A 23,170-nucleotide genomic window follows, 5' to 3' on the forward strand; every position below is an offset into this window, starting at 1 on the left:
CTGCAAATTAGTGATGAAAAAAGTAAATGGTAAGCATGTTCTGCTCTACGGGTAAACTCTGACACTCCTATAACTTCAATTAAAACAGTAAATGCCTGTGAGTATGGGTGTATGAAAGCGCCATGTAAAGATCACAGTGTGGGATAGCATCGTGCATCATGTTGACAAACGACGCGTCCTATTCCAGCTGATGCACTTCAACACATTCTCTCATTCAATCCAAAAAAGTCCACATTTTGACATACTCTTTGAAAGAAATTTGTGAAGCAAGGCCAGATAAAAATGAAATACTGTTCAAACAAAACTAAATTAGACGTTTTTACCAATTTCAGATAGTTTTGCCCCCCAGTGTCACGTTAAAAGGTGACGACTTACGACAAACATATGTCATTCGTGAAGCTCTAGCGCTTTAGATGGCGATGTTCATCTTGTAATTTTCAGCAGTATTGTTTATTGACTGAAAACAAGATAAGCTGTGTTGTAGTCTGTTTGATGTTTTGTTTCTCCGTGTCACAACTACAAATACAAACCCGTGCGTATGGCACTCGTCAATATTAAGACATACTTTGAATACATATACCGGGGTCAAGTATTCATGACGCCAGAGGCTGCTGTTTGAAAATGGTTTCTTCATTTTGCTAAATATTTTACATTAATGGTTTTATGAGACACAGCGGAGCTTCGTAAAATAACTGTAATTGATAACAGCGGGCGTTTCCTTTTTGTCTCAGATTGTTGACGCCATTTCTGTATGGTTACTTATGTTGATTCAGGGTTTGGTCATAAAATCACAGTTGGTATTATGTGGATGTTTTTAATTCGCGTGTAAAGATGATTTAGGTTTTGTCCATTCATCTTACTCATTCGTCTCCCCGGAGTGTGGGAGGTCAGTGGTTCGCTCTTCGGGCCGCACCATACCTAAAGACGTTATAAGGTACTTGTTGTTACCCTGCCCGCCGATAGGCATTAAGGGGATAAAACAAGGCCAGGCCGGCTCGGAGTCAGTATAATGTGTCTAAGTGGGGTATCCAGGTTAAACTGCGCATGGTATCTCAGTTGGCTAGCAATATAAAACCATAATTAGTCCGGCCTAGAACAAGCAGCCAAACACACATGTACATACATATTAATATAAGTTTAATAACCTTGAACGCGACGTCAACACTGTTTTATCTCACCATCACTTCCCCATTCATCTTACAAAAAAACAACAGACTGTCAATGTTCCTATGATTTCCCATCCACATAATAACTAAAGGTAATTCGTGCATAAACGCATTTACCACGTTTTTCATTGAGTGAACTTTATCATTCCCAGACAACTAAATGAAACGCGGTAACGATGATCACTTTTAAACATTGACGACATTTTCTGTGAGCCTGTAAGATTAATCGATATGCAATAGCCCTTCCACTAGCCAAAACTTGTTTACACGTATCACTCCTCACATGAACAAGTCACCAGATGTTCACCGGATGTTCTGTCAAACTCAAACATGCTCAGCCAGTCGGTAAAAGAATTTAATAGAGCATCAGTAACAATATACATGTAAGTTATAAATATACTTATTTCAAGAACTGACATTACTCAAAAGTGATACAAATAATCAAATGCGAGCTTTGGTGGTGGGGAGGACATGATCATCCATTTGGAGTTCCATTTTAACACTTGGTGTAATTTCAATGATTTGTGTTTTTGTTTCATTATACCACAGAGCAGGGTCTACAGATAGGGTCGGACCTGTTTTCATATTCAGCATGTTCTTTTCCCTCTTTCTAATCGAATTTAAATTTATATTGAATTCGTGTCCGTTTTCGTGAATTTTCTTGCTGGCTTAGGAGTTTGAAATCTCTTGAGAATTGGCTCTTAAAACCAAAATGTAGAAAAGAAACGATTTTGAATATCTCTAACACGTCTAAATTTAAGTCCTTGTTCGTGCATAACAAACCTAATGTTAAAATACATGCAGTGCTACTTTCCTGACGTTTGTTATCAATCAAGGACCATGCCAGAACCCAGCCCAGTATTGATTGACCCTGCTCCCTAATGTTTATCACCTGTTTTGTTCAACTGATGGCCATTAAGCAGCAAGATTGCAAATATTTTCATGCTCTTTTGAACCCTTCGCGTTCACGCTGGTAACTCGCTGTGCTTTATAGCCCATGTATCGCACAAATATAGTTTATGAATCAATATCGCAGAGGCATTTCCTCGCAGCTGCAGCTGAATTAAAGAAGCCTTGTGTGCATTGTGTTTTTGCGTTATGGAGGCTTTGTGATAATACATCAATAGAAATAGAAAGCTAAAACCGGTTCAAAGAAACCCTGGGCTTTGTCTTAACGTAATTAAAGCAAAACATGGGCTGTTTATAACCTAGCGTTATCAAAGTGCAATGAAAAATATAGCACCGCGCACTGCCTTTCCTATCTGTTATCTGAACAGCGTGTTTGCCAATGTTCTTTTTAAGGTTTCTTTTGAACAGTTTGGTTGCAATAGACATGTTCATATAAATTAGTATGTATAATTTCCACTTGGTTATTTATGACACAATTGTAATACCGATCCTGACACTTATATCTACAGTATCGCTGAGCCTCACCATAGCATCGGTGGCTTATATTTAATGCGAACTGTTAATCTCTGAGCTGCTCACGTTTCACCAATCAGCCTATCAAACTATCCGCGGCCACGTTTGGCTGTTCAAAGCGATAATAAACAATTGATTGCAAGTGATCAACTGGATTAAGTACGGATATCTCTTTTTATACCCTCAATTAACAATAGTAAAACAGTGATTAGACTATAGCCTTTGATGTGGATATATTCTGTCTATAAAATGCGACGACTAGCGTAAGAAATTCTGTATTGTTTAAATTTGATGGCAGACATACAATTCACTTCATCTTATAAGAAAATAGAACTTACTTCGGACATAATAAGTATATTTGGAATATCTGACTGTAGCGAGCCCAATTCACCACTGGAGGGATAATCAACGTTTTGGGTCATGAGAATAAAGACCTTTGAATGTAAAGAACTGATTTTGAGTGTCTCTGTGTGTTCGTCGTTATATCCGCTGTTGAGCGTTGAGTTATGGTCATAAGTTGATTACATAAATGCTAGTATTTACACTGCTAGTTTAGTTAGAAGCTAACCTTATACATAACGAGACCTTGAAGCAATGACGAACGCCAATGATTCAGTGCCAGGGCAATAACATTGTGTGGATCGAAGCCGTTGAAACTATCGCGTCAGACTGAAAGAAAATCTTTGGGCTGAAAGTTTGCATGATGTTTTACAGCAAAAAGCATCCAAACATCGAGCCCAAAGATTTTTCTTTCAGATCAGCCATAAACAAACAAAAAACGTAAATTGATTTTCAAATTTATCTTTCATATTGCATATGTTGGTGTTGACATGTCTAACCATTAATCAATGTTCCAATACTAAAGTATGCATTCAAAGTATGCATCTTGAAGATGAAGAACACGGTGGAATATTTAATTTACAGAGTAGAAATTGGCAAGACGGAGCAAATGGACGCAGTAGTCACAATGCCTATTTTTTGGGAGGCTCAGTGACCGAATACGCTTGAAAGAAACTGGAGAGCGAAAGGAAGTGATGTTTCGTGATAGCAGATATGAAATACCCATTAACTAAATTATCGCAGCAGTTGCGTTACGCTACAGGTCTGTGAAGCTGAGAATCAATAAACATTTGAAGATAATCAGAAACGTGACCCCTTCTAGTAAATAACTCTCACCCGCAATCCCCCCGCCGCCATATTTAATCAAAATCTTTGACCTTGTCGAAGGACAAATTTGTTGACGCATCTTACACTCTTAGCAATTGGAGTAATATTGCTGTCTCTGTTTCCACATCGGCTCCATCTGAATGCATTAATGCTGAGTTTACTTGTAGGTCATCCTCTTGATGCAACGTACACATAAGATGAGTGTGATTGGCTGGGAATTGGGCTGAATATTTTACAGCATAACGTCTGTTTGGCAAATACACACATCTATGTTATTGGTAAACATTCTAAGGCACATATCAAAGCTTTGTTATTTTAAACCTTTGTGAATTTGGTGATGAACGCGATGAAGTATTCATGAGTAGTAGGTTCACAGATTGATGGAAGAATAAATGGATGGATGGGTGGATGGATGGATGGATGTAGATTGATGGGTTGGTGAGTGAGAGAGGGGATTGATAGATAGGTAGATAGATATGTTGTATACAAGTAGATGATACGTTTTTATATATATGAGTATAGTTTATATCGACAAGTGTTTTCCCAACCATTCCAAGCATCCGCCACGAACCATTGCAAAGCTCATCAAACGTGACGTTTTCTTCACATATATCATGGTATGACTATTGATGAGTGTGCTAAAATTGATATTACCAATATTGGTGTTGTAATGTCAATGATGATTATAATATATCAATGTCCGCCTCTGCAAAGCAGGGGCGCTCCCAGTGATAATGGTGATTCCTTCATTATTCTCCTCATCAGCGAGCCTTACTAACAGAACACCCTTCATATTTCTTTGACCATCTCCTTGGACTAGGGAATAGAGCGTCTGGCGAAGGTCGGTGGTTATACCAAAAGACCTTAAACATGTCGATTGATGTTACTCAGCCTTGTGCTAAGAGAATAAAACACCTCACCTCATATTTCTGAAACAGGTAAGGATACTTCCACTCGGATATCAACATTAGCATCTTGCAGTAACATATCACTTCAAAGATAGATGTTACCTACACACACGCACACACGCACGCACGCATGCAATGTCACACACACACACACACACACACACACACACACACACACACACACACACACACACACACACATATATATATATATATATATATATATATATATATATATATATATATATATTTATATATACATATATATATATATTTATCACAGATTATATATATATATATTTATATATATATATATATACACATTTTTTATCAGGACATCCAGTATGAAAAATTGTGCTTTTTTAGTAAAACATTGGGACAAAACATCTATTTACTGCTTATATATATATATAAGCAGTAAATAGATGTTTTGTCCTGATAAAAAATGTGTTCTGAAAACAATTGTTTTGCTCCTCCTTTAATAGATGTTTTGGGAAAGATTCAGACCTCGCTTGTCTCGAACTTTGGGTATCTCGACTTATGGTCCCCATTATTGTGAATTAACCAGGTTTCATCGTAAAATCGCATTGTCAGAGGAGGTGAAAAAGATCCAGCTTCTTGACACGTCATACACCACGTATGTTGGTGCACAAGTTGTTCCTGGGATTGGTGCAGTCCACAAAGTCCAATTTTAAGAATCGATACAGGACTAACGGGAGCCCATGTGCTACAATGATTTAATCTTATCAAGTATTTGGTTCGTGTAATGAAATTGTACCCCCACACATTGCTGACAATTTAGATTTTTGTGGTTCCCCTGAGACTATGAATAACAACGATAATCCCACGTTCTTTCAGCACTTTGAAAGATTTTCATCAAGCTTTCAGCAACATCACTTTTCGTACCGACGAATTGTGTAGATCGTCTTGCAGTAAATAGACTTAATCAATATTACTCTACTCTGTGAATGTACACACATGATGCTTCTGTGGAGAGGAACATCAAACCCTTGAGGAGCAATTGTTCTCTTAACGCAGACTCACCGAGACAAACTATCACCATCATGTTTTGCATACTAATATAACCTTTGGATATAACCATGGAAGCCTGACAGTTCTTGAGATAGTTCACTCAACATCTCGAAATTGGAATGTCTAATGTTCCCGACACGTTTAACACTGGTGTCATTTCCAGCTTATACGGTCGTCGAAAGATGAATTATTGAAAAGGCACGGTTCTTGTTTATCCATCCTGTAAATGTTAGATATTTAAAAATGAATGTCGTCTCAATTGTAAACAGCAATTTCGACTGACACAAAAGCCCAGGGGCCCTGTCACGTAATACTTCACGAGATATGTACTCTATGGTGTTCAGCTCTTTTCACAGATTCATCTCATGCTTCACGAGATGTGGACCCTAATGTGTCCCGCTCTATTGACAGATTCATCTAATACCTCACGAGATATAGACCCTATAGTGTTCTGCTCTCTTGAAAGATTCATCTAGTGCTTCACGAGATATGAACTCTATTGTGTTCAGTGTTCTTGACAGATTCATCCAGTACCTCACGAGATGTCGACCCTATGGTGTCCCGCTCTCTTTACAGATTCATCTTATGCGTCACGAGATATGTTTTCTATGGTGTCCAGCGCTCTGGACAGATTCATAATCGTAAGAAGAAAAGTTCAAAACTTTCCATTCGCAGCGGGACCGTTAATTTGAATATGTCATAGGACCTTTTTCACAGATGTTGTGAGTGGCGGAAGCTACTGGTAGGGAGGGAAATGCTTACCCTTTTCGATAACACCTGGTGTCAACACTAATTTTCAGTGATCCTGTCATATAATTTTCACCGCTATTTTGCCTTTGTACGTGCAATAGAATAGAGCCTGGTTATTCTCTTGCTTTGACATTTTATATTTTACCCCCACAAAAATCTACATCCACAATTTGATTGTGCTGAATTGTATTGGATTGTATAGTTAGTGATGATGCATGGTGATATGGAGTCTTTAAACTTTAAGAAGCACAATCATGCAGAAAAAAGTATTTTTATTTTATACTTCAGTGTGAAAGACTGAGTTTTCTGAAGTTGAGAAAAGTGATATTTTCATTAATATTGCAGTGACCATAACACTTGATATTTCACTGCAGTGAACTTAACACTTTGAGGGAACTATTGTCATACAAGAGTTACCTCCCCTCAAATTGTCTCTCTTTATCACACAAATTGCTGACGTCCTCTTTATGTTAGTTCCACAATGACAAGGCAAAATTAAGACAGATAGTCATTTATGGAGTTTATACCGCTTCTTGCCGATTGTTATTCTCTCGAAAATGTTTCGTTATAAACTGTTAATTTCTCATTTAACTCGGCAGTCGAGATTTTGATACTTGACCAGTGTGTTCCGTCGCTTCAAACAGCGGTCTCGTATATTTCAAGAATATATTTTTCGAAGTTGATTTTGTATATAATCATATCCAAATGTATGATAAAGAAATGTCGTGACTTCAAATATGTTTTGAGACTTTTTTATATTTATTAAGATTTTGCAAACTCGGAACTACTTTTTAAGTCACAATTCCAAGGGAAGGTGAAACGTCCCTGCTTGTTGCGTAGGGAGAATTTACGTTAACTATAAAAAAGGATACCATAAATAGGATACTGGTATTCCATGTTTCTCGTGAAATATCATGTTTCTCTCATCTCTTCGAAAGGGGAAAGGAGATATATTATGGCCGCAATTCAACATGGATACCCTACTCAGACACAATATACTTACTTGTTTCATCCCCTTAATGCCGAGCGCCACAAAAAATACCATTTTGTAATGTCTTGTGGTATGACCCGGTCAGGGGATACAACCTCTGGGCAGACGCTCTATCCACTTCACCATGAAAGCTGTGCATCTTTAAAGAAAACTCAGGCGACAGACTATACGTAAGTAGGCGTCAAGTTTTTTGTCTGCCGAAACAAAGACAATGTCGTTTCCTAGAACATTAGGAGGAATCATCACGTGATAAAACCACGCATGGAAACGTACAACGACGTTATATTGGGTGTAACAGCACCATTATATAAATGTAGGAGACAGTGCTCTTGTCGTAAGTCAGGTTTCGTCTTGTATATACGTATGGGTTTTCGCATTTTGCTATGTCAGCATATTTCTTACTCTTAAAAAAATATGTTGGCCAACTGGAGCAGCAGTCTATAATATCCATTGAAATGACTAGATAACGTCTTCTGTGTTGTTGATATAAAACCCCACTTCAACTCTCCATCAGACTGTAAGATCACCTCAGAGTTATCTGAAAGAGGACCAAACATTTAAGTAGATCGATAATAAAGGTCTTCAAACGAAATGGTCTTCGATTGGTCTAGTTGTCACGCCTAAACGAACCTGAAAGACGATAGCTCATGCTCAGGATGAATGTTTCAATCTATTAAGTATTTGGATTTGTTATAAAAGAAGTCAATGAGGTATAGAAATAGTACAATGCCATAGACGGTACATATATTTTCAAAGTTTCACTCTTATTTAGATGCATATACTTGTACTTGTATTTTAATCTCAGAACGTACTTGGGGTATTTATTGGTATTATGTATTGAATTTTGTTTCACTTTTTTACTACAGCCGGTGACTTATAAACTGGTAGCTTTTCAAACTGCATTTTCTGAATGAGACTTTTTTCCTATGAAACTAATAGATATCTTTAGAATTATTAGGTGTTTAATAGCATCAAAAACATCAGGAATTGTGATTAACAAAATAAACATACGGATGACTTGTAATAAGTGAGCGAGTTGGATTTAGCGCCGCTTTTGAACACTTTTCCCGTAATAATAGGGTTTGTCAGCTTGATTAGGGAGGAAATCCTGAAGTGATGCAAGTCTTAGCTCGAAGCGATACCGCTTTGGTGAAACCCAATAACACAGGTAGGGTGCTGACATATTTTGAAACATAATCGGGGCGAACGGGGATGCGAACCTACGATCATGGTTTCTGTCGTGCCCAAGGGACGCCAAACCTCACAGCCAATTGAGGTTCGTTAGACGACTGGGCCACTCGTGTCCCCCGACCGTCAGACCAAAAACGAATTTTACCAATCAGTACTTGCACACTGTACATGAAGCAACACAAATGTTATCCAGTAATAAGGGGAGGTGGGGTAGCCTTGTGGTTAAAGCGTTATCTCGTCACGCCGAAGACCCCGGTTCGATTCCCCTCATGGGTACAATGTGTGAAGCAAATTCCAGGTGTTCCCTGTTGCTGGAATGTTGCAAAAGGCGGCGTAAAACCATGCTCACACCAGTAATTATTGAATGAAGTCAATAATAGCCATGTTTTCTGAACCCCCATATATGAAATATATGCTGCATGATGTTGACACGCCGTGGCATTGATAGAGTAGGAAAGAAATAGTTTCCATTTTCATTGAGAGTCAAGGAAATGTTAAGCTCCACAACTCTCAAATCTCTTCATTACCATGACAACTTCACCCCAGCTGCAGCATCGGGAACGGCGGTGCTTACATGAAGGAGAAGAATATTACAAATTGGGAAGTTTTCGCCCGTATCATTTTCACCATCATTGTTTACTTGCTACTTTCGGTTGCTTAGCAACAGCCGGAAGTTGGTCTTATCAGGAAGCGGGTTTCTCATTCGGTCAGCACGGTAAACAAATGTAATTGCTATTCTCTCTGAGCCATTTTGCTATTTCATATTTGTTTTCTAAATATAGGCCATAACATGCAAGACAGAGTTGAACATGTTTTGTCTTTTTCCTGAAAAAACCCAACCATATATGTTAAGTCAACATAATACAATCATCATACATTTACGTGCATGATGAAAAAATAAGATAAACATGAGGCATCTTACAACATACCAACGTGAGGAATGAACCCGGATTTTCGGCGGGGTGAGGGAAAACTTGAATCCCTAGGTTACGCAGACGGATGCAGCCGGTAGGTAAAAGACGTGAATTTCTTTTTATCAAAGATCCGATGACAGATGAATTGCCTATTGAATGCTTCGTGTCCGCATTTCCCCCCTCAGTAATGTTTGGGCTCGGTTACTAGATTCTCGTAGCACCTCAAAAGCATCGACATTTAAATAAAGCCCCAGACTTTTGCCTGTACGTTTGATAGCATCAGAATAAGAATGCGTGCCAAAATCTGAAAGGTTGAAAAACTTTGTTGAATAGTATTTATAGCACGGAACAGAGCATAGTACAGAGCTGAACGCTCGCAATAAAGTTAAAGCCTCAAATACTTATGCTGTACCCGTCCTTTCTTATTCTTTTGGTGTTGTTGATTGGACGAAACAAACATTCAGGGTATTGACACCTTCATACGAAGAATCATGTCAGACAATAGATCCCACCACCCTCGCTCTTCCTTCAATCGCTTATATTTACAGAAGCAAGGCATTATCGCAGTTTTCTTAAACGGGCCAAGGATGTGGGACATAATCTCAATTTCAATGTTGATTTTGTTGATGGTTTTGTACTGTTTGACATGTGTGTCAACCAAGCAAAGTGGCATATCTAATCGGCCTCTGAACGACCACTGCACCGAGTTTATGTCCAGTGTGTTAAGAGCAACCCTGCAAGTCCTTCGCTTGAATGAATAACCCGAAAATCACCACGCGCCCAATAACAGTCACGTATAATCCAGTGCTGTAGTTGAAGTAAGGGCGTTCTCCGGCAGGATCTCACAATCAAATACCTGCAAATAAAAGCTACAAAACTTTTTTTTTTATAATCATAGGAATTCTCCGCCACAAGCAAAGTCCATTGCACGATTCTGCACTATTCAATCATGCCGATAACCATACTCCGGTATCAGATACTGTACAACTCTCCACATCCCAATGAATCGAGCGTTACAAAAACAGTACATTTCTGTCACATACCAAATCAATTACATTTATCAGCTGACAGGTGGATCATGCTACTGCTGCTGATAGACAACCCTGCATGTAAAACTGTTGACGAAATTAATATGTGTTGATGGTTGACTTACACGGCTGATAATAATAAAGCGGAAAATATTTATTTATTTAATAGGTTCATAACATGACTTTACCAGATGGTAGTTTCCACGAATGTTTACGTTTTATAGTCGATTGGTACAATTAGGCATCAGAACATCATGTTGTAGGATTGAGAAATAAAACCTGATACGTTTCATGTATAAATACAGGATCTAATTATGGATTTCAACATTCTTGCACTAAAAGAGATAGGAAGCTGAAATCCATTAGCATTGAAAACATAAAAGAAGTTGTAATTCAATTCTGCTGTTATTGATTCTGCTGTTCTGCTGTTATTAGAGGTTCTAAATATCACCGACGTAAAGATAGGACTGATATCTGAATAACGATTTAGTTCATGTAAGAAAAGCATTTCTGGGAGTGTTCTTGTGGAAAGAAAACAACAGATGATAAATTTCTATTCCTTTTCAGAAATAGAGAAATGTTGTGCAACAAAATATCTATTTGGGAAAACATGACATTTTTCTTCTGTCCATTTCTTAAAACAAAATTTAAGCTCAAAAGCTAATTTAACTCCTGGCCTCTTGGTCATTTCATATATCATGTGTGTCAGTTGAACCACACAAATATCAATTCGTGATTGTCCCTATAACCAGTGATTCGCATTGAAGTAGACTGATGAATCATTATTCTGGGATGATAACAAAACAGCCAATTTTATGGACAATTGGCCTAGTTACGGGTCTGAGGGCCAATACATGTACACTTGATTAATGAAGTCATTAATTAACCTACTGAAACGAAGCGAGTTCATTGATCAGTATACTTGACGCGATGATCAGAGGTTTTATTGTCTTTGATGTCACTGTTCATAACAATTTCACAGTCACTTGTGCCTGTTTACAAGGGTTTGGACTGTGGAATAATTGGATTTCTCGGGTTTCATAAATAAACATGAAAAGTGACCAAAACGAAGGTAATACTAAAAGGGCTCTAGTCGGGTGGGTCGTGAGTAGGACCCGGGTACCCACAGGACTACCCGGACCCGTGGTTAGTCACGTGATATATTGTTTAATGACAAAAACTCACAATAGTAAAGTGGTTACACTACAAGTCGCTAATGTTCGCAATTTCTTTCTGACGATGCACACATGCCTTTTGACTTGTATGTGTTTGAGTAAAGATAAAGCCTCAGTCAACTTCAGTGAACGCATGATCTGATTGTTTGATACATGTATCTAAATAGTTTTAGCCAGGACTGCTGTAAAACAATTACCAATCAGACATTTTGTTCCCTACTTTCCGGGTCGGGTCGGGTAATAGGGGGTCGATTACCCGGGTACGCGGGTAGTAAATTTTGACTCGTCCCAGCCCTAAATATTACATTTCAGAATGGGTTTGTAATTATTTCCCTTGAAATACTGCTGAGGTCGTGATAGGAATAGCTTGGACTACTGTACAGTGCCAACTATTCTCACTCGGAGTATTGATTCGTGCTTAAAGTTATATTTGTCCATTATTTCAAAATTCCATCAATAATAAACAAGTTATGTAAATTCAGTAACGTTTAAGCCCAAGCCAATATATTGATATTTTCGTCCTCTGTAACTTTCACTTTACATTGCTGGAATCATGTGGTGCCTAGTGATGTTTCCCACCAGTATAAATTTGGTGAGTTAATTCTGGCGCATTATTATTGTTATTATTTATGTGATAGGGACGTGGATCTATACGAACGTTTTCGGTTAACCAAGACAATCTTGATCTATTATAAGTTTTGCATTTTATCGCATAGTTATAACGCTTTTCTAATTGTGTAGTGAAACGGCACATATTGACAAATGTTATTTGATTCAGTGCTCATAATTTGTTTGAGACCAAACGTTTCGTTGGGTATCTATTTTTAATGTTTGTGTATTAATGATTTTATATCAGTATCAAATGTCGAACTCCTGTAGTCTTTACACTACAAGATAATAGGCCACAGATTAGAAATGAGAGGCTGTGTACGCGGGTATGTTTAAGTGAGTAAGTGAGTGACTTTTGGTTTTGACAGTATGTCAAATTTAATGATGCAAATGTTAGATTTCACCACTTTGGGGGAACCCACGAGCAGGATAAGGTGCTGACAAACCAAGAAACAGGATCAGGTGAACCGGAATTCGAAACCACGTTCACATGGATATGGCACACCGAAGGGACGCAACTCTGCACAGCGAGACTGACATAGACGACCACACTTATTATCTAAGCAATCACCGAAATAGATTATGTTACACATGTACATATCTGTAATGCTACAACAATTGTTACATTACATATGTGCATCTCTATGAAAACACAATACAATCCATAGAAACAGTGTCTTTCTTAAACATGTAACACATCGGGCGCTATTGTGATAACATTTATGTATTAATATTTTTTTAAATATCTACATTTATGCATCAATACGTTTTGTATTTGATTCGTCTGTTGTCAAAAAATAATAATTATGAGTTTTTCGCCTTAATTATTTACATGGGATAATGATTGAGTTCGAGACATCCGGGAATTTGACAATCCACTCAATACATGTATGCGTATGTATACCAGATATATCTACGATTTTCCACGAGAGCAATTGTGAGGTGATAATTTTAATAACCTGAAGTAGATAATCAGATCATTTAGGCCATGTGGAGCTTTCTTCTGTATTGACACATGTGAATGCCGTTTGTCGTGACCTTGGTACATATGAATAGCGTAGGTCAATGCGTACTTTCTATTCAATGTACGTCAACTGCGTCAACCCGTATAACGTACATCACTGATCATAACAGTAGTATTTCCTGAACGTAGGGGCGGTCGGGTAGCCTAGTGGTTAAAGCGTTCGCTCATCACGCCGAAGACCCGGGGTTCGATTCCCGACATGGGTACAATTTGTGAAGCCCATTTCTGGTGTCCCCCGCCGTGATATTGCTGGAATATTGTTAAAAGCGGCGTAAAACCATACTCACTCACTCTCTGTTTCTGTATCATCATAATCTGTTTCATGTAGTTTTTGTTTTGATATCCAGGAAAGTATATTCGTTCGAAAAGTATAATCCGTTACATCCTCGTAAAGCCATACTCACTCACCTGAACGTAAAGGTTTGGAAACAGGCTTTTAATTACTTCAATCACACTTACCACAACATATACAGGTTTCATTTTACGCCGTATTTGACACTCTTTAGAAGTTTAATCATATTAAAATATCATGTTTCTTTTATTTTCCTACACACGGTGCTCACGCATAAATACCCGAATTGGTCCAACAAATCGCCATGCATCATGGGTCAAGACACCACAGGCCATTGCTGTATCGTTCTAGGCTGAATCAAAGCCGATATATCCAACTGACTAAACGCCTCTGATTCCGGAAAGTCAACTAGATGCGCACACCTGTTAAATCTCTCATTGATAAATTCGCCAACACGGAGGATATTATTAGATTGGGCAGGTTTCATGATAAGAGCTGCGCCGCGTAGATATATTCTTCAGAAGAAGCAACAACCAATTACCTAGCCTTTACCTGGTTCCAAACAAGGTGTTTGACTTGCCCGAATTATAGCATAACGTCGTAGAAGAGATGGAAGTTAGAACACGCCTTAGCTTTTACGGCTCCTTGATATAACTTCGTGAAGAGGCATGCTTCTTCTTGGCATGGCACGCACCTGTGGTTTTACACACACTCTTGTCAGGTATGATGTGAGAAGAACTTGGCTCACGTGTGTGTGGATATGTACATGCGTTTGAACGGCTGCATATGGTGTGTTAAGTCATACCACTGCCTTTCCATTAAGTGGGTTATGACGGCTGTATTTGCTTTGGTTTAGTGTATTTCCCTGAGATGTTGGCATGGTTACTGTGCCATTTTGGTTGTGGTAGTCACTTCATATCTTTGTGGTGGCTAGCATTGCCTTACATGTACTATGACTTTGAGGATTACATGTGCTATAGGATATATGGGCATCGTTGTGCAACGGAAGACAGTTCAACCAGTTGTTGTGTTCGTGTGAGAATAAATGAACACAAGTAGCAGCCATCTGAATTTTCAAGATTATCTACAGTTTTGTAAAAAACACGGGATGGTTCCAGCTCAGTTGTGAAGGAAATCCGTTTGCTCTAATGTGTGTGTCCTAAGAATGTAAGAGAATCGAAAGTGATATTCGATTGAAGTTATATCTCTTCGGGGAACAATGTACAGTTTTACAGAAGCTTAATCAGATATGATGTTATAAATTATAAATACTTCTGGACATATCATTGGACTGATCGATAAATAGTTTCAGTCATGTACAACCTCTTATACAGTACTTACATGTGTGTTCTTTCATGAAACACATCAAGATCCTTCCAGACATTTAGTCTTTATGGTTAAAAACTTGCCAATTTTCGACCGATCATTTTGCAATTAATAAACAATTACGCCATACAAGAGGGATTCATAGCTGTGACATGATAACTCCACGTACGTGTTCTACCTTAACGTCAGTGTAATGCTGTTTTCCGATGAAATACGCATCAACATTTTCTGGATGTTCATTTAACCTTTTAACGGTTTAACTGTTATCACACCTAGAGCAATAAGTTCTCTGTAAAAGAACATGAACAGCGTTACCTGAACATATAACGCATGCGTGGTGTTATTGGAACATCCTGATTACAGTGTCTCACCTGCTATATTGTCATCACCATGGTTACCGTAAGTGAAAACGATAGTACAAATTTGCTCCAAGGTGCAACTTACTTATCAGGATATGAACTCTCTGCCTTCACAGGGTTCCATTTGGCGTAAACTTGGTTATTACGAGCCAAAACTGTGTTATATAACGGCATAACTACCATCCGGTGAAGACATGCGCAGTGAACCAACAGCGCTTCCACTGCTTATACAGTAATGCCTATCATGATGAGAAAAATACAAAGGTAAGTACTTTCGCTTAAAGCATGGCATCCGCAAGCTTTCATGATGCATATTTTTGCGATGCTCTTTTATAAGTGGTTGATATTGTGATACTGATTGGTTATTTTCACAAGAGGATGCCAAAAGGCCAAGAATATGTATTCTAAGATCCGGCTGAATATAAGGTTACAGATAATCGCTGAAGTCCATGAACTCATACGGCCTGCTAATGGAATCAAGTTTATCGATAAGTTTCAGAAAGAACGTATTACAGATATGTTTAAGAACAGCGAATGACCTGATTGGTGCCATATATCGACCTTCATCACATGTTCGTAATTCTATTTATTTGTTGCTTAAATACTTTGACGATTTGAGTTCCATACTTGCGCACCACCGTAAAAGAGAATTGTGATACATTACAGCTAAGTGGGTTAGTTTACGTTGTCTCAGTTCAGCAAGAACTGCCAGATATATTTTCGACAGACGCTTAAGGGCAAACCATGGCAGAGTATGATTAAGGAATTTCCTTCAAAAACCGCTTATGACGTCTGGAGAATTACAGTCTGATTCATCTGAAATAACTCTTCCTTGAAAATAATTTGTTCGAACTTGCTATCCCGCTTTCAATCCTCATCCCATCGTCTGGAGGCTGGTTATCAGTTATGTCTTAAGTATTAACTTGCTTATTGCACTGCGAAATGCAAAGACATTTCTAGTTTACTTAAATAATGAAATTAGACAAATTTGATTATCCTATAAAGTACGCACACCGCGTTCTGAAATCACGCCGGCCTATGTTGATTTTATGCCTGCATAACTGGCTTAGTCCAATTATTTTCCTATTCCTACATAACACGCAAACGCTGCCATGCCAATGCCACCACAGTTTTAAGAACATTGGCAAATGGCCATGTACCGTTTTTCCTGTAAAGACAAGAAAACACGAATCCGCCTTAGTCTTGTTGAAAGTATATATAGAATCTTCGAAAATCTACTAAAGTATGTTGTGTGGGTGTCGCCTTAAACCTTCGTTTTTGTTGCACTGGCTATTGGCCATGGGCGGAACATATCATCAAAATACTTTTCAGCTTTATCTAACAGGAATGCTTTTGACTGTTTGCCAGAAATGATATAACTAATATTCACCCTGCTTCGTTTCTGCATGGTTGTCTGCCTTTATGCTCACTTTTCTTAACGTGGCTATATCAGCAATACGTATAATTATATCTGAAAATGTTATAAATAAACACCTCACCTCATTCTTTAAAGAATACATCATTTTAAGTGTCTATAGGTGTTTCCACAATCCTGCAAGGATATCAGGACGTGTACCTAATGCTTTCCGCAAGAGTGCTTAGTGCAGTTTAATACTATTTTCACATGTTCTGTAGGAAGCGTTACACCTTACGTGTGTAATACGATTACCGGAGGGCGTTTAACACTACCTACGATGCTCCGTCCGGGACATATTTCTCGTTTACCAGATGCTACACATATTCCATATCAGAAATTTGTTATGTTACCGTGACGCTAAAGGTCTGTGCAGAATAATATTAGCATTACCGTGACGATGCAGATATAGATGAATGCCTTAGGTTGTGTTATTGATGGAAACAAAACATTTGTGTATATTTACGTTTATTGTAAGAGAGTCATCTAATGGTAGTTATTTACTAACCGAATTGTTTTGAAAGGTATATAGCATACTGTACACTATTACTAGCTGTACATCCTGCTTTTTAAGATTTAAGTATACTATTCTATGCATATAAGAAAGGATTTCACCTGTTCTACGGTGACACATTGGTCTCATGAACAGTTGCGTCCCTTAACCTTGCCAGGCTCCGCTGATCAAATCTCATATCCTCAGACTGTTAAAAGTTAAGGACCTGCGTCATGTTGGGCTCTTATCTCGACACATCGTGATAGAACTGAAATTTATACTTTTCAAATTCAATTAACTCACTCACTCACATTCGCACTGGCTGTGTAAAGATTAGTCTAGCTTTCGTGAGGCATACCCCTATAACACCTTTTAAATGAACCCCTAAAAAGAAGGAACCCTCAAAGAGTGAGCGAGATTTTGTGTCCCTTTAGGCGTGCCAAAAACAAAGGGTCATAAGTTTGAATCCCAGATTCGCTCTCTTTATGATTGTTGATTTATCCGCACCACACCCGAGATCGTGGGATTCACCAAATTTGGTAAACGTCCTCCCACATTGAGCAGACAGTGAAGTAAAACACTGTTCAAGGTGGTGTTAAACCAAATTTCACTTGTGTCAAATGTTTATCTGCAAATTCATAACTACCATATAAACAGTATATTTTCTTACATAACGACGGCATTTATCAATAATTTAGAAACCAAACAAGCACGGCATTGTCCGCTGTTAAAAAAACACAATAGATTTGAATATAATCGATGTATTTGCGTGTTGAGTCTAAGTGTTTTATTCGCCTAAATATTTCCCGATGGAATTCCTGAACCGATTTGATCATCTAGATGATCCTTACAACCCATAATAGATGGCATTGCAACGAAATGAATATGGCATCGTCAGTTTTCATGACGGCTTAATCCACGATTGGATTGGCGGAACATTCCCATTATATCTGAATGGGGCTTGTGTACCGTCCTACCTGTTTCTAACAGCAATAATGATAAACATAAATTTCTCTCAGGATGCAGTTTAACATATTCAGTGTGTATGCGTTAAGTGCTGAATGTACATGTTTTTACATTGCCGATACGGTGCTCTGCACGGTGGATACATGTAAATGCAAAGGAAGTAAGTTCGATGTCAAATATCAACATTAAATTGTTCTTTATACTTTTCAATATAAGAGTCATGTCTTTTTCATTTAAGTCCATCACAAAGACTTCACTTTTATACTATTTCTTGCTACCATTCAGCCACTGGTAATATATCGCCTTTTCTACCAGTACTCTTGATCAGCATGCGTTGCTATGTATCGCTGAGCTAAGGCATACTATTTACTTCTTGCCTGTTTAAAAACATCTTTGTCTGTTCATCATTGTCACAAACAATGCTATTTGTACAATTATATATATATACATGTGGCTGTGTGTTGTACATTTCTATTTAGATAATTCACATTAACGATTAAACAGTGGTTAAATGTCATACATAATGACAAATGCTTGTGATCGTGGTGGTTTCTCATTTGTTCAGTGATTGCTACTAATTAATGTTGTTTTAAAGGGTATGACAACATTGGGGTTTGACCCCAGATGATCAGATCCATCATACTATGACGATATGTTTTTAAACTAAGCCAATTTGTGCTTGTTTTGACCCTCGATTTGATGCAGTTGCCTTACTCAGGTGCACTATGAATGGTATGTGGTTTTTTAACGCTAATTCAGGTTTTTCTGTTTAACGCCGTAGCAATATGCCAGCTATATGATGTCAGAATAAATATTCGAGTCTGGACCAGACAATCCAGTTATCGATACTGTGAGCAACGATACACGTCATCGGGGTAGATGACAAGCAAGCTTGACCTAGGTTACTGGGGACTTACATGTGTATACTATTTCGGAATCCCTTCGGGGTCCAATTCAGGTATCAGTTATGTTTAAGTTATGTATATGTGTGTTTGTATAATGGTACGTTGTAAACATGCTCTGTTATTATGTATTTGCTTTCATATTTTATGCCATATTTGTATACGTTTTAAACATCTTAGCTATTTAGCTGAATGTCATTATCCTGATATCTGTATATGTCACTATAATCATTATTCATGGTTTCTCCCAGTGATGGCGAAGTTGGGGAAGCCGTGCGGTCACGCCGAAGGCCCGGGTTCGATTCCCTACTTGGGTACAATCTGTGAAGTCTGTTTCTGGTGTCCCCCGTCTTGATATTGTTAAGAGCGGCATACTCTCTCTTTTTTCAATGAAAATAATAATTCAGTGCCAGTTACATTTTTAAAAATGTGTTCAAGAGATTCCAGAGAATAATAATATCTACTGCTATTATCATCGTTATCATTTTCAACCGAAGTCAAACCAGGCCCTGACACTTACCAGGCCTTTGCACTGGCATCTTTACGACATTGATCACGTTAGCATCTGATCCAAGTTCGAACATATATCCTCAACGGCCCTTAATAATTCTCTTGTTTACCACCTTTCTTTACCATCTTCATGTGTATATGTGTTGGTACGTGTGGTCGCCTGTAAGGCGCTGCTGTTCATTAGGCGTGCCACAAACCTATGAGATGAGAAATATTTCGTACCCACGTAATGAATTTTCCATACTCTTAAAGTAAACATCAACACATGCCACTTTACTGTAATCGTTTAATACGACATGGCAAGATTATTAAGATGAAGCAATTCATGATTAATGTATTTATACTGTTAAATGGCTGAAAAAGTGTAAATATGAACGGTTTGATCACCCATAAACATGGCAATAAACATGTGCAAAAGGTATAAATACGAATGTTATTTCCCCTCCTTGTAAAAATAAACTGATTGGTAATGAATGTAATCTTATTTCAAGAAAACATTCGTTAATGCTATATTTACCCCCAGAAAGAGCACACACGCTTGATCAATGACAGATGCTACTGTTGTTCTGTTTTCACAGAATGGCAAGAGCTTTACACTCACGCCTAAAATAACCAAACATAGCCTTGAGACGGTCCCTTGGGGCCCTCATTAGTGACAAATTGTGCAAGTAAAGTCTCCAGCTTCATTAAATGACCACCACAAAGTACAAATTGGTCTTCTCTCCTCTCTTTCTCTGCTTGTCTTGTAAAAATGCAAAAGGTTAGCGTAATGTGACCTTCAAACGTCAGCGGCAGACAGACCACGGTGACAGTAGGCATCCTCAACACGTGTGGTTGAGATGCATTGACATCAGCTCAGACACAAAATGCTCTTATATGTCTGGAACTATGGGTATCAATCGTTGGATCTAAACATATGTACGAGTAATCCCGCTTTCTGCAGTGTGATGCACCAAGATTCCCTCTCAGTAACGTGCTATGAATCTATGCTTATATCCCTAAACATATCAGAAAACGTACGTGACGAATTTTCATTTAAGTAAGAAAACGTTCAAACTTATGTATAACATAGTAAGTTGAACGAGGTATATGTTCACAAATATAGACAGTACTGCTAAATGTCACATTAAATAATGTGCAATGCTATTCCCTATGTAGACTTGTAACGTATGTTTCCGCGTTTGTTCGGGTGAACACTTGACTTAGGTGTTTAGTCAGTGTTCCAACCCTATGATCTATGGCGACAAAACGCCTTCCATAGTTATTGTACAATTCCGACTATATCATGAGCATAATGTTTATGAATTACTATCAAATGGAGATGATACCAGGTGTGACCATATCCTGCCACATGGGTAACATCCGTCACAAACACATGAAAAACAAAGTCAAGTGTTCACCTGTCAAAACACGGGAATATATAGAACAAGTCAAACTAGTGAACAAACGGTCAATGAAACCCGGTAATTGAGGTCTGTATTCAATAGGAATGACTGTCTCGACAGTGTGATGACGTAACGTGCAAGTCCTCGCGACCATATTTTACCTGATTGCGATCCTTGTCTTATTCAAGTACACTAAAACTCATTGATGTACCTAACGACAGTGCCCTGTCTGAGACAATCTAGCATTTCTCAAAGGACATCGGGAATACCGTTCACATGTTGTATCCGTGTTGGGAATCGATCCATTTGCCTGTGCGTTGCAAGCAAACGCACTTACCAATCCGTCCGTACAAACCAATACTGTAAAGGTGTTATTTCATTGAAACGATTATGGTTAATTCTTGCCATTATGACTATCACCTGTCTGAGGTGAAAAATAAGCCGAAGAATTAAATCGAAAAACTGAAACACAGAATATACAGTGAATGGCAACTTAAAGTCTCTAGTCTATGATGGACCGCATTAATCTGATGACAGTTGTGATGGTGATGATGATGTTATTGATTATGTTTATGATTACGTTTTGATGATGATGATGATGATGATGATGATAATGATTATGTTCCTTCTGAACCTGAATGTCATGAAGCCATGTCACTAGTCCTTGAAAGCACAGTACATTTGTACGACAAATAGAACATGGGAGATCTTTAAAGTTAAATCATGCTGTATGAATGTTATTATGAATGCCAAGAGCGTCCGAGTTCTTTGCCCAAACGATTCCGCCATTGCTACAAATGAGATGTCTTTCATATAGAAATAAGCTTCTGATCAGAAACCTTTCGCGTGGCCTTATGATAATTAAAGTATTTAGACAGTCTTCATTCACTGTACTCAACACAAATGTTTTTCTTTCAGTTGCCGGCAACAGACGTTAAAGTTTCTGGACAGCAGACCCGCTCTCATTGCCGTGTGCACACTGGTTGTCATTGAGTGTGTGTGCGTGCTGGTGGAGCTCATGGTCGACCTGCAGGGGATTAGGTGTAAGTAATGTATTTTTAATTTCAATTAACACTTGAGCTTCAAAATTACCTCCTGGTTTCATGGTTCAAGTTTTCAAATGTCTGTCTTGTTTCACTTCATATCTTCATTGACAGTGCAGCTGACATTTCGAATGGTTTAAGCAAATAACATCTTGAGTTTTCCCTTCAAGTTATCATAAAGTAAAACAACACATTATTGACTGTAGAGAAACTGGAAAAATGTTAAAGTAGTTCTCTTTTTACCATTATATATACATGAACACAACACATTATTGACTATATGGAACAGGTAGCGTGTTTAATGCGTTCTCTTTTGTCATAATGTATACATGAACACAACACAAACTTGACTACAGCAAAAAGAATACATGTAACGTATGAACTCGTTCTTCAGTAGAATGTTACGTTAATTGAACAAAGCACAAAAATATCGACTATATCGGGGCCAAATATCATGAACAATTCTTTTTCCGTTATAACAGGGAGTGAGTGTCTGTTAGGCCGCTAGGATATCTTACAGTCCTCTATCATAATGTGTAAATATAAACACAACACACTACAGACAATGGAAAACCAATAACATTCCAAAGGTATTCATCTTTATCGTGTTAAATACATAAACACAACACAATGCATGTTGATGACAATATACATTATTGGAAACGAAAATAGTTAATATCGACTGTACCTTGCAGGACAAAGCAAAGAGAAAATCGCATGTATCGAAACATATCAAAGAAGTTCTCCTTTAAAAGAAGGTTCTTTATCAGTTAATAATGATCATCTAAATAATATATGCGACAAAAACAATCATTCCTTCTAGTTGGGAGGTATATTGACGAAGACAACACGATCAAGTTACTTAGGAGGCGAGGGACCAATTATATGGTACATTAGACGATATATTTGCTCCAGAAAATGAAAGTAACAGTTTCTACAGAGAGACATTGATAACAGTTCTACAACTCCACGGACATAAAGATGTATTGACACAGAAGTAAGATTTAGTGTGCAAAGTATACTAGTATGTGTGTCTTCATCTCACGCGTACATACACGAAGAGGCTTAGTCAATCTTTGTATGGAATTATAGGAGAACAAGTA

General features: G+C 38.0%; 1 protein-coding gene across 7 annotated transcripts in view; it reads left to right on the plus strand.

The window, feature by feature from the left end:
- Nucleotides 1-23,170, plus strand: part of LOC139462447 (uncharacterized) — a 66,816-nt gene that overhangs the window by 18,251 nt on the left and 25,395 nt on the right. For 3 of the 7 annotated variants that reach the window (XM_071244168.1, XM_071244169.1, XM_071244174.1), the window contains exon 2: nt 21,943-22,067. In XM_071244168.1, the coding sequence (XP_071100269.1) occupies nt 21,943-22,067 (125 nt within the window). The other 4 variants (XM_071244171.1, XM_071244173.1, XM_071244172.1 and 1 more) reach the window with 4 other exon arrangements.

The sequence above is a fragment of the Haliotis cracherodii genome, unplaced genomic scaffold, assembly GCF_022045235.1.
Source record: "Haliotis cracherodii isolate W230 unplaced genomic scaffold, xgHalCrac1.p SCAF_15, whole genome shotgun sequence".
In the NCBI taxonomy this organism is placed as follows: Eukaryota; Metazoa; Mollusca; class Gastropoda; order Lepetellida; family Haliotidae; genus Haliotis; species Haliotis cracherodii.